We start from the raw sequence: 14,409 nt of genomic DNA, 5'->3' as shown, positions 1-14,409 counted from the left end.
GGGGGGTGTTATTTTTTAATAAAAATTGGATATTACGCAAATGTCTAAAATCACTTTAGATTTTCACCAGACGTTCTTGTGCATGCTTTTATTAATGGAAAGAAAACTTTTGATAAGATGATGATGATGAAAATATATTTTTTTTGATGATAATGATGATAATGATGAAGATTATTTTGATGAATTATGAGGAATGCTGCTGCTGCTGATGATGAATGATGACGATGATGATGATGATGATGATGATGATGATGATGATGATGATGATGATGATGATGATGATGAATGATGATGATGATAAAATGTGATGATGATGATGATGATGATGATGATGAATGATGATGATAAAAGGTGATGATGCTAAAAGGTGATGAATTAAACACATTTTCTCATGGATCACAGGACTGGGGCCTTGTAATCCCATAAAATTTAAATTTGTTAATTAATATAATCTAGACATATCAGTCCTTTTCCTGACAGTTGCCATCTATACCTATGTTGGTAACTCCCCGACATTTTTTTTGTCGGCGAATCAACAGTAAAACTTAAAAAGGTTGTAATACGTAGTAATACATTTTCATGTATTAATTTGCTTTGCTGCGCCATAACAACGACAACAAAAACAATTGTAATACAACCCAAGGCCTCTTGGGTCGGGCTCAGTCGCTCAAAGTTTAAGTTTTTATTTATTCACTCCGACACACTTACGTGTGTAACAAGAGGTCACATACATATAGTAAGTATGATACATGGCGTGTGATGTACACAATTACAACATTGTACATAGCATAGATACATATAGAAGTACACAAATAGTACAGAAATTAAGTTAATATTTTTTCAAGCTTTTCTATGAATTTACAAAGTTTTGTGTAAATTTTTACATTAAATATATTAAACAATCCTTGCATTTTTAATTGACTTGGATAAGTGAAATAATATTTTGGTATATATTTCTCTCTTAGACATTTAACTAAAACACTTTCACATATAAATAAGTAATGAAATTCATCTCCAATGTACAAATTACATAATGTACAGGTTCTTTCTTGACGAGGAATACCTAACCATCTTCCTTTTTCTATGGGTAAATGCATATTGCAAGAACGGAATTTACACATTATTTTCCTATCATTTGTATTAAGTTTAATTAAATATTTTTCTTGTTCAAACTTTGTCTTTAATATTGAATATGTTTGTCCTCTAGAGGAGTTAAGAATATTATCAAACCATTTCTGTATAAATTGATCCTTCAGTCTACTTTTCACAAGCCTCTTAATTTCGTCTTTTGAAAAAGAACATGTAGATTGATAGTACCACACATAGTTCAGGCCAGTTTGAGAAAAAATATCTTTAACATATGCGAGCCATTTAAATAACATAGTTCCATTTTCATGTAATGTATACATAAGCTTATAAATAGTACTTGATAACTTACTAGAGGTAATCAACTTATGCCAGAATACTATTATTCTACATTTAATTTCGATGTCTAGTGGGTATCTTCCAAGCTCACCATAAACAATGAAATTTGGTGTACTTTTTCTTACATTTAGTATATATTTACAAAATTGAAGATGGATTTTTTCTATAATATTTGTGTTTTCAAAACCCCATATTTCTGATGAATAGAGAAGAACTGGCATAATTAATGAATCAAATATCTTCAATTGTAGATCAACTGGTAAAGATATGTTTCTCAATTTCTTATAGACAGCAAACACTGATTTCTGTGCTTGTTCAACAATTTTTTTCCTTGCTTTAAAGAAGCTACAACTAAAATTAAAGAATAATCCTAGATAGGTATACCCTTCCAGTATTTCTAATTCTACGTTACATAATGTAAAATGGGGAGTTCTTGCACATTTTCTTTTTGAAAAGATGACAATTTTAGTTTTTCCTGAATTGATAGTTAACTTCCAAGTATTACAGTATTGTTCAAATTCATTTAAAGCTAACTGTAAACCATCTGGTGTTTCTGAAAACAGGACAGTATCATCGGCATATAAGATAATGAATAGTTTGAGATACACTCCAATGTTATCAATACATAATTTGTCTATTGTTTGAAGACAATTTACATTTTTTTCAACAAGATAAGTTTCTAAATCATTTAAATAAATTGCAAACAAAAATGGCGATAAATTTTCGCCCTGTTTTAAACCGATCTCACAATTGAACAAATCCGACTGTTCACATCCATTTTTAACACATGATTTGGTTTTATCATATAGCTTATAAATAATATTGAAAATTTTAGAGTTAGATAGACGGACGGACGGGCTTGGTGTAATTATAAAGACCCCATCCAAGTTTTATCATGACGAGGAAGAAGGAAACGCAGACGTTTGACCTTTTGCTTGTAACACAGAAACCGAAAATGGGTGATAGCATGCATACATGGAATAGCACGCGGAACAGAAACCGAAATTGTTGTCTACTACGTACAACAAGTGTATTTGCATACAGTGTACTACTACACATGTATTTTAACTTTTAACTCTTTTATTCGTATTTTTTTAATTACTCTTTTCATTTAAATGATAAAAATATCTCCCATTGATATCATCATTGGGCCTGGGGGTGGGAGGGGGAGGGGGTATTTTTACTCAAAGTTGGACCTGAGCAACTGCTAGGACGAACGCAGATGTCTAAAATCACTTTCGATTTTCACTAGACGTTCTTGATGCTCTCTGCATGTTTTTATTGATGGAAAGAAAACTTTTGAAAATATGATGATGATGATGATGATGATGATGATGATGATGATGATGATGATGAAAGGATGATGCTATGATGACGATAGTAAAAAGACTGTTTTCATCATGATGATGATGATGATGATGATCAGAATGGTGATGAAAGAGGATGATAATGAGGAATCAGGAAAAGATAAGCACCTAAATGTCACATGTCATAATCCTTTCATCATCATCATATCATCATGAAAACCATCTTTTTATTATCATCATCCTTTCACCTTCATCATTATCAACATCATCATATCATCATGAAAAAACATCATATCATCATCATTTATCATCATCATTTTCATCATCATCATATCATCATGATAATCATCTTATTATCATCATCATCATCATCTTTTCATCAGAATTATCTCTAATACCTGATCATTTTCTCTGATGACATGTGACATTTAGGTGCTTATCTTTTCCTTTGCTATTTTTATTTACGTTTTATGTTCTATATGTTTATACTATGTATCGCCTCCCTTGGCACCGATTCACTCTTGACTAAATTGCAGAACGTTCGCCAATGCGAGGAAGGCAATTAGTTCCATGCTGGGACATACCAAAGTCCTTTAAATGGTACATTTCTTATAATTGCTGTTATTTCCCGCTAAACGATTTGTTTACCCGTTGTCAGTATAATGTGCCCGGGTGCAGTACTTGCCAGGTACTAGTCCTAATTATTCTGACGTTTTATCGACTTTTTTATATCGGTCTGTCGTCGTTAATCGACGACAGACCGATATAAAAAAAAGTCGATAAATCGTCAGAATAATTCGGACTAGCCAGGTACATACGAAACGTTGGGCTAAGATCCATGCTATAGCGAGAAGTCAATTATGCCAACACAACGAATCCAGCACACACGTATACTTTACATACATGGAGTTAAGTCATTGAATGATGTTATGTACTAATAGAACGATAAACCCCACGACCAAATCTTGGCTTGAGGCCACTTTTGCTCAGGTAATGGCAGGTGTGAAGCTATTGTTCGGAGTGGGTTCATTTAGGAGTGGGTCCAGGGCACGGTCTCGGTAGGGGGACAAGGGAAGAAACAAGCATTGTTTTTTTTCTGTTAGAAAATTTAGTAGATTCACCAGCGTATAGGCAGGTACGCTCTTGAATGGTTTAGTTTCAAGAAGAAGGTCAAGTTCAAGATTTCGATATTACATATTGAATTTCACCAATTTTTCAACGCTTTCTTATTTTTGTAGTCTGTAGAGAATGACCGCACGCTGAATTTGATGTTTCTCTTGTTTCTGTACCATCAATCGTAATTGTTCAAGGTGATTTTTGTTGCACTCCGCTGCAAAATGCTATTGGAAATAAGTAAGAAAGAAAGAATGAACACCTGAAAATGCTCTTTCCTCCCGGTTATGTTTCGCTAGGTACCTGTCCTCATATGATCCTAGCTGTGGCAAAGACGATGTTCAAACCCAGATTTTAAAAAGCTTGGAGGGATACCGTGTACATTTACCTTTATTTGCACATTGGATCCATATAATTCTTCGTTATATTTATTAAATTTTAATTGGGAAATTATTTTTCTGCAGCGCTAAGTGTCGGAACAGCCGATACTACGACCAGCACATCCAAGGATGCGACCAGCACTACCGCCATAACAACAACAACGCAAGCTATATCAGGCGGTAGTACGTATTAGTTTGTTCGGCAATCACTCAAGAATAATCCAGAATGATAAAAATCCTTTTCACATTTTTAACTTATAAATGGACGAAATGTTTATGCATTTACCTTAAGACCAAATCATTGCACTGGAAGTATATGTAACATAGAATGTGCCAACTGTTTGTGTTGTACATAATTAAGAGCTTCATAGCCAGATTATTAACGATGACCATTAAAGTGTTGGTTTTCTTACGGTAATCGCGTCTATTTGTTGTAGAAGTCCAGCCTCGCTATGCGGCATGCTATGGACAGAAGATTGAAGCATCATGTCTGAAGGGTGAAAACATTACTGTCTATGAAATCCACGTACACGCCAAGCCACTCTCGTCACTCTGTCAACTGGATAAAGATCCACATCGTGCTTCATGCTGCAAGTATGACCCGAATGACTGCAGCATGGACTATACCGGTTCGAACAGGGCTTTCATCTTCAAAAACTGCAACGGTCGTTCAGCATGCATGGCGACGCCTGTGTCCTGGATGGCGTTAAATAGCAAATACTGTAAACAAGAGTTGTTCCCCAGGTTTACAACCTACATAACCATAGACTACGGCTGCACTCCTCCTGCAGGTAAATAAATGTCATTTATAGCTGAACCAAGAATGTGACAATATATATCCACTACCTAGTTAGTACAGGTAAATGACATCCGACATTAATGTACAGTTTATCTGTACACAGGTAAATATTATCCTATGTGACTGACCACTATATCTGTACATAGGTACATAATCTCCTATTTGATTGACCACTATATCTGTACACAGGTAAATATTATCATATGTGACTGACCACTATATCTGTACACAGGTAAATAATATCCTATGTGACTGACCACTATATCTGTACACAAGTAAATAATATCCTATGTGACTGACCACTATATCTGTACATAGGTACATAATCTCCTATTTGATTGACCACTATATCTGTACACAGGTAAATAATATCCTATGTGATTGACCACTATATCTGTACACAGGTAAATAATATCCTATGTGATTGACCACTATATCTGTACACAGGTAAATAATATTCAATGTGATTGACCACTATATCTGTACTCAGGTAAATATTATCATATGTGTTCACAGGTACATATTATCCTATGTGATTGACCACTATATCTGTACACAGGTAAATAATATCCTATGTGATTGACCACTATATCTGTACACAGGTAAATAATATCCTATGTGACTGACCACTATATCTGTACACAGGTAAATAATATCCTATATTTGTTTCCAAGTTCAAGTTCTTTATATTGCGACTTATCAGTGTAAACATATATTAAACAGGATATTTACATATGTACAAAAAGCCACATTGGTCACAGGAGAATGAGCAATACACACATGCAAACTGTCATATATCTGATCGGCGCTTATTTGCCGCTATCAGATACTTTCCAAGATTACATAATCCTTTAATATTCGGTGTATTAAGTATATGACTGACCACTATATCTGTACTAAGGTAAATACGACAAGGTGTATTTGTCATACTCAACAAGAGTGCAGTTACCTCTCCTTGCCTAGTAATTGTATTAATGTTGATAGGGTGTGGCTTTGAATTGTTTCCGTGTAATGACACGGTAAATAAATATGCTGGGTGGTACTTGACACCTCCCGCCCGCGACTAGTACTGGTAGCAGGCGTGTCTTTGTCTCATCATATCTATCAATTGTTTATGTAATTATAGGTCGAGAATCTCAACCATTTCTATGCTATGACACACGAATAAGTATCAAGGGGTGAAGTAATAGTCAAGACTAATGGTAATGGCATCTTTATGCCATTGATTTTATATATGATTATATGTTGGTATACCAACATTTTCCATGTTATAACCCAGGGGGGAAGTCCCCAGGGATGCGACTTGAACATTTTCCCAATCCTGGTAGTATGAGTGTCTTATCTGCCAATCCCTAGCAACGGTATTTATAACTAAATTGTTTTGATCTCAACTTTTTTTATGTTATGGCTCAGGGAGTAAGACCCCCAAATCCTGGTAGCACGAATGTCTTGTCTTTTCAAGTCTAACAACTGTATATATGATTATAGGTTGGGAAAATCAAATTATAACTTATTATGACCAAGGGAGCTAGTTCCAAAGGTTGGGGTTGGACCCATAAGCAATCCTGGTTGCATAAGTGTCATCGCCTCTTCATGCTTAGCAATTAGATATTTGGTATTATCCTAGCAATTAAGAACCCACCCCTCGGATGGAAACAGACGCCAGGGTAAGTTCTGGTTCCATGAATGTATTTATCTAATTATGATGAGCATGGGTATTCAAGGACATAGGGTGGGGATCTCAACCATTTCCAAGTTACGACATATCTTATTCCCATCGTCCTCAGTTAGGGTCACACGATCCGTTTGTACAAAATTGAATCCCCTTGCCCAAGGATGTTCTAGACCAAATTTGGTTTAAATTCCACCATTCCTACGAAGGAAGAAGTATTCTAAAGATAACCTAAATTTCCTCTATTGGGACTCACCTCTCTTCTTGTAGGGATAACAAACCCGCCGGTTATTACAAATCTGAAACGTCTGTGCCCAATGGTGGTCTAGACCAGATTTCGTTAAAATCTCTCGATTCGTTCGAATGGAGTAGGATTTTAGAAAATCACCTTAATTTCCCCTATTGGAATCCACCTCTCTGCCCCCAAGTGGGACTACACCCTTCCTTTATACAAAGTTTTCCCCTTTTTATCGCATTTGCTTATCTTAAGTATGCTATAGACCAATACGTTCTTAAATTACTTTAGTTGTTGATAGGACTTAAATCCTGTACAACCTTCCAACAACTAGAGACCAAATTTTGTCAAAATCTGTCAATCTGACGGAAGGGAAAGGTCTTCAAATATTAACCTCGGCAAGATGATTAAAAAAAAAAAGATTAGAAAGTATTTCGATAAAAACAGAGTTATATGATCTGTTCTTATTTCGAAAATTTGCATTATGATCTAATTGAAATACATTTCAACATTTTGTTCCTGTTCATTGAAGATGGAAATACCACAGTCACTAGTTCTCCCAAGACATCGTCAGGAGTATCCGTAATAACAGGCGAGTTTTTGTTTTCAGAGCAACAGAGATTACTGTAATCCCGTTTACAAGACTATACAAGCCATACAAATATGCTACATTAGGGGTTATTGTAAGTAGTTTATAAAATGTGTAAGAGTATTTTACAAGTATGTTACATTAAGGGTTATTGTAACTATGTTTATATAATGTGTTAGAGCAATATAAGTATGTTACATTAAGGGTTATTGTAAGTATGTTTATATAATGTGTAAGAGCAATACAAGTATGCTACATTAAGGGTTATTGTAAGTATGTTTATATAATGTGTAAGAGCAATATAAGTATGTTACATTAAGGGTTATTGTAACTATGTTTGTATAATGTGTAAGAGCAATATAAGTATGCTACATTAAGGGTTATTGTAAGTATGTTTATATAATGGGTAAGAGCAAGTGTGTTTACATGTAGTAATGAAAGTGTATCATAACGAATTAGAATTTTTTTTTAAATGAATGACTAATAAACTTTAATAATATCTTTTCAGGAAATCCAACGGTTTTACTTGGACTGGCGATTTCATGGCTCCTTTGGTGTACCTTAGGAATGTGAAAAGGAAATGATCAAGTGTTTGCAAACGGTAAATCTTACTGACCTATAAAAATCAATATTAAAAAAGAAAAGACTGGAAAAAGTAACAAAGTAGCGATTTTGGCATTATATATTTATTTAAAAACGACAATATTACAATGCTTATATCTCCTTACGTGATAGTGGTATACAGTGTTTATGAATGAATGGCACAACGTCAGAAGCGATATTTCCCGGTATTATTATTATGACGACATTCATTAATATGAAGAGCATCGCGGAATATTGTGATCGGTAGGTTTGTCTCAATTTGTGTTGAGAAAAATTACATATTTTTGAATTTGGACAAACATGTGCATACATACCTGCTAACACTAAAACTACGTTTTCAGCAGGGAAATGAGGGTCATAGATGGTTTCAAGTTAAATGTTACTTATGATGTTTTGTTTTAAACATTTAAACGCCGAGCTTATCGGTGGAAATGCAGAAGATTCGAACAAGATATCCGCATTTAGCATAGGTCAGTTGCGGTTGACCTGCACAAACGCCGATGACTTGGCAGGTATTTAGACTACTTTTTCTAACTTCTGACCTCATGTTTTTTGTACATTTATAATATAGATTGTAATAAAAACATATTTTAACATTGTTTTCCAAAAACTATGTATTTGTGTTGAACGGAGCATGGTCATAAGAAAGCGGGGTATGTAGCGTGCCAATTAGAAGTAGTTTAAACACAGTAATTTATGAATTCAATATAGTTTTTCCTGTTTTCACATATTGGGTTGTTTTCACATATTGGGTTGTTTTCACATATTGGCACGCTACACCTCCGCTACAGGGGTACGTACGAATACGAGTTTTTGAAAGTATTGGAACCTAGTTAATCAAAAATCAACCTTCTAGGGAAAAGTTATATGAACATATTTATTTTTGGACAATTTAGGCCTGCTATGTTAGCAGACAGGCGCCAAATTAAATTTTGAAGTCTGTACTTTTCATTCTTGTAGACCAGGTTGTATCTAGGTCTCCCGATTGTTACTGGCCACTAGTTTTGTTGTATATAGACTATAGACTATACAAATAAACCATGCAATACTGGTGAAATGGAGATAAGAGATAATTTATAATGACAACATGTCCTTTGTATGACACTTTTCGGATTAGACACCAAACTTTTTATATATGAACACGGAATCAAATTTCAATAATATTATGTTATATACATGTAATGCAATTTAAAGGACTCAAATGTCTATTCTAGACAAATTTTTGTCGCGAAGGAAAATGTTTGGATAGGTTTTAATCGACAACCTTTTTATATACTTCAATTCGCATACCAACCTGTGGCAGTCTTATCGACTACGTGTATATGTGATTAACTATACTATGGCTTTTTTTTATAAAAACAATATGAGATAACATTTATTGAATATGATTTATGGTTTAATATTTTACATGTTTTTAGTAAAGTGTCTCATTTTTTTTTTTTTATTGTGCATTTAGTATTTATGTTGAGTTTTTACCGAGTTTGCGACACTATACTAAAATAACATTTATCTTTTCTATATAAAGTACCCGGTACATATTGTACTTCCTGTTACAAAATAAAGGAAACCTACGAGCTAAACCATGATATTACCATTGTCACTTGTGTGAATTATTTCTTTTAGGCCTTTTGAAAATAAGTGTTCCATAAAAACCACATGCTGTGGTGCATTTTTACATTATTGTAGTTGTTTAAAATTGAATTTGTTAAAATATAAAAGGACACATATTCAAAGCCCATGAAAAATTGACAGAGGCAGTTACTCTCAGCCTGAAAACACCGATTGCTTCATATTGTATGCTGTAAATAAAAGTTTAAAAAAACCTCCGAGTGGAGCTTTTCGTGATCATAAACGATGCAGTGGGACCACCGTTTACCTGAAGAAGTACCCACAAGTGCTAGACACACTAATACTATGATGTGTATATACTATATAAAACTGTTATATAGTATATACACATCAGAATAATATTAGTGACTCCAGCACCTGTGGAGGAACCGTTGTACAAGTGCTTGAAGTTATATATGTATAATAACTGTTTAATATGCTTGCAACAGCAAGCGTAAACATATATATACATCTTTACATAGTAATATAAATGTACACCGACACACACATACATAGCATACATACGTACGTACACGTGCGTACATACATACATGTAGTTTATGCAATAATGCAAACCAAAATGGATACTTCAGTATGTGTCACTTTTGATTTCTTTACCGTTTCATTACTTAACAGCATTATTACAAGGGGAGTCATCAGAACATATATACATGTGTAAATCGAGAATTCACCCATGCACCCACCCACCCATACATACCATACCATACCATAAATGGTACACAGCAATACATGCATGCACACATATACACATATACCCATGCCTAAGAATGTGCAAGTACATACATAAAAAAACCATAAACATGTATATGCATAGCTATATTTCATGTGATTTCTTTTTAATCTTATAAGATTATATGCCAATCATCAGTTTCATCTCATGGCATTTTGCATAAAGAATATCATATATATATATATATATATATATAGAAAAAATAAAATTAACGACCGACTAAAAAACTAGCTGCTTTCACCCTTCACAGGGCTCTTCAGGTTTATTCAAAAGAGAACAACGTCGTGACGTCACAATTACATGTCATCACACTACAATAGTAACGTGACGTCACGAAGTACACAAGATTGGTGGACAATTTGGCGTAAAATTTTATTGTGGCCTGTTGAGACTCGGTTTTAATATTTTTATTAGTTGGTCTTCTTTCGTTTCTCTTAAAATAGTGTCTGATGAAAATAGTTGATACAAAGGTAATACATTAAATTTATCTCCAGCACATTCATGAATATGTTTGTTAACATGAAGATTTCGTAAAGAATCAGTTCTAGTTTGTTGTCTATGTACAGTCATACGTGTTCTGAGTTCATTACCGGTTTGACCGATGTAAAAATCACCACATTTAGAACAAACGATTGCATAAATTACATTTTTTGATTTACAATTCATATTTNTAACACCAAAAGTATCCAAATGTAAGACACCAAGATGTGCTACATGTCCTATGATTATCGAGTGTAATACTTTTATTTTCAAGAATGGTTTGAAATTTACTGTGAAGGTAAATATGAATTGTAAATCAAAAAATGTAATTTATGCAATCGTTTGTTCTAAATGTGGTGATTTTTACATCGGTCAAACCGGTAATGAACTCAGAACACGTATGACTGTACATAGACAACAAACTAGAACTGATTCTTTACGAAATCTTCATGTTAACAAACATATTCATGAATGTGCTGGAGATAAATTTAATGTATTACCTTTGTATCAACTATTTTCATCAGACACTATTTTAAGAGAAACGAAAGAAGACCAACTAATAAAAATATTAAAACCGAGTCTCAACAGGCCACAATAAAATTTTACGCCAAATTGTCCACCAATCTTGTGTACTTCGTGACGTCACGTTACTATTGTAGTGTGATGACATGTAATTGTGACGTCACGACGTTGTTCTCTTTTGAATAAACCTGAAGAGCCCTGTGAAGGGTGAAAGCAGCTAGTTTTTTAGTCGGTCGTTAATTTTATTTTTTCTATATTTACTTCCTTCACATGGACATTTAATCACTTTTTATTATATATATATATATATATATATATATAACCTAGAATACTCAATACTATATTAAAGACAGAAATATATTATATCTTTAATATAGGTAAATATATACTTAATTGTTGTTATATATATTATATAGTTCTGGAGTATTCTCGTGTGGCAGCTGGGTTTATTTATTTATTTCTCCATTAGAGGATTTGAAATAAGATATTATGGGATTATAACATTTTTAGCTTTAGGGTATGAAAATATTTGACCATGATTCCCATGTTTTTTTCAAATGGCTTAATTAAATCCCTTCCTTGGGATATTATCTTGTCAATCTCATGTAAATTAAATAAATATTTTTTAAATTCAGTTGCACTAGGGTTTCTTTTCTTGCTGGAGCCTAAGTAAATGAAGAAGTTTGCATGAATCATGATGATATTTGTTGAAATGGATTTTTGGAATTCAGAAGTTTTGCCAAAGATTATAATATCTTCCTTTATTTTGAATTTTTGGTTAGTTTTTAAGTATATCCATCTACGTATGTCCTGCCAGAAGTTATTTGTTATTTGACACCGATAAAAAAGATGTGCTATAGTTTCTTTGCTTTCTTGGCATAAAATACATAAATCATATTGTTTTCAAATAATGATTAAGTGGAAGTATTCTTAAAGAAGCCTGAAAGTGAATCATTGAATGCTACTGTCTCTTGTTATTTTGAAAGGGAGAGAGAAACTAGATCTCCAGTTAACAGTGGAGAAAAGTTGGTTAGATAGCCATTTTACTTTATCTGTATTAGTAAGGTTTCTTCTATTAATGAGGGTGCTGTATACATCTCTATTTCCCTTTTTACTTCTTATATTACATTAATGTGAAAAGTAATTAATGGCCTTTCAATAAATGAATCATTTTATCTTATATCATTATCTCTCATAAATGATTTAACTGATAAGCAAATGCTTCTGTATTGTAGAAAAGTTCCAGTGGTAACATTATACTTTTCTTTAAACTCTGTATAGCTTAAAAACCCACCATCCATTTGTGTTATATCTCCAACATATACTCATTTTGTACTTTAAGATTCCATCTGTGATGGTATACATCAGCACTAAAAATTTTGCTACCATTCATTATAGAAAAAGTGGTTATTATTAATCTTAAAATTTCTACTGTACCATATTGGCGATTTTAAAAGGTCATCAATATTTCTAATATTTGTCATTTCTGCCACTTTGGTCCATGCTTCAAAAACATCTTTCCAAAATCGATTTTCAGTATGAATACTTTTAATGTATTCAATTCCTATATCTCCTACTTTGTTAGGTTTACAAATTTCCCCAAACAAGTTTAGCTATTCATTGTTTTCAGAAAGAAGTATGTAGATTTAAGTCCACATATAAAGTTTTCTAAATCAATCATTTTGAGTTCACCCTCACTATAGTCTTGAACAATTGTCGAGCATTTTATTCGATCAATTGGTGATTGCCAGATAAAATTGTAAATGTTTTGTTCAATGATTGAAATATGTCTTTACTGGGAGTAGAGAGAGATATGAGCAGGCGATTCATTTTTGCAATGATAAGAGATTTAAGAACAGTTAGTCTCCCTATATATGTAACTTGCTATCTTTAATACTAATAACTTCGTTGAAATTTATAGTAACCATGTCTTCTAAATTGACAGAGAAATCAATCCCGAGTAAGGTAAATGTGGTTGCTCCCCATTTAAGATTCCATCTGTGATGGTATACATCAGCACTAAAAATTTTGCTACCTATCGAAATTATTTTTTTGTTAGTTTTTACTTTTAACCTTGATATTTTAGCATAGTTATCTAACATGTTTATAGCCTCTATGAATGAAGATTTGTTGCCATTTAAAATAAAGGATGCATCATCAGCGAACTGTGATAGCCTGTGTTCTTTGTTTGTGCCCTTAAAGTTTTTATCATTTTTTAACCTGATAGCTAATATTTCATCTACCAAAATAAATAGGTAAAGATGAAACTGGATCCCAGCTACCAAAAGAAATAGGTAAAGATGATACTGGATCCCCTTGTCTACAACCCCTTTTAATGTCTACAAAGTTGGATAAAAAACATTCTGTATGATAGCCGAGGAAGTATTTGTATTAAAACCCTGTATCCATTTCTTTGTACTTTTTCCAAAATTGAAAAAACTTAATACTTTTATAAAAAAAGTCCCATGACACCGAGTCGAAAGCCTTTTTAAATTCAATAAAAATAAGTCGTTCAGGAATATTATGTTGCTCTGTATAGTTCATTATGCCATAAACTAACCTGGTATTTGACCAAGTGTAATGTTAGACACAACGAGAGTTAATGTAACACATGGCCGAATATCACTTTTCGGACATCAATCGTTGAGCTTAGACAATACTACGCTCCTCCCTTTTCTAAAAACGCAAGCAAATCAAGCCCAAAGACATTCTGAAACAAGGGCGTGTAGTTGAGCTCCTGAACCCATCGCAGGATAACCCAACATCGGACTTCAGCAATACCATCTGGATCCTATATAAGAATCAACGGACAGGTGTCCGTCTCCAGGCTAATTTCATCTTAATCATCATTGTCCTGTTCCAAAGGTTGCACCACATTGGTATATTAACACCAGCCACAAATCCATCGCTTATACTATCAGCATC

At 33.4% G+C, this 14,409-nt stretch overlaps 1 protein-coding gene across 2 annotated transcripts in view; it reads left to right on the top strand.

Moving 5' to 3' along the window:
• Positions 1 to 10,672, top strand: part of LOC110465573 — a 12,288-nt gene extending 1,616 nt beyond the window's left edge. The window contains exons 2-5 of one of the 2 annotated variants that reach the window (XR_002464626.1): positions 4,310 to 4,408; positions 4,663 to 5,016; positions 7,542 to 7,614; positions 8,029 to 10,672. Coding sequence is in view for 1 of the 2 variants with exons in the window: in XM_021521493.1 (XP_021377168.1) it covers positions 4,310 to 4,408; positions 4,663 to 5,016; positions 7,464 to 7,523; positions 8,029 to 8,093 (578 nt within the window). In the remaining variant the exon portion in view is untranslated. The other variant, XM_021521493.1, reaches the window with a different exon arrangement.
• Positions 10,673 to 14,409: the final 3,737 nt, after the last annotated feature.

The sequence above is a fragment of the Mizuhopecten yessoensis genome, unplaced genomic scaffold (assembly GCF_002113885.1).
Source record: "Mizuhopecten yessoensis strain PY_sf001 unplaced genomic scaffold, ASM211388v2 scaffold11091, whole genome shotgun sequence".
In the NCBI taxonomy this organism is placed as follows: Eukaryota; Metazoa; Mollusca; class Bivalvia; order Pectinida; family Pectinidae; genus Mizuhopecten; species Mizuhopecten yessoensis.
Note: the sequence above shows the minus strand (reverse complement) of the source record. Positions and strands in the feature narration are given on the sequence as shown.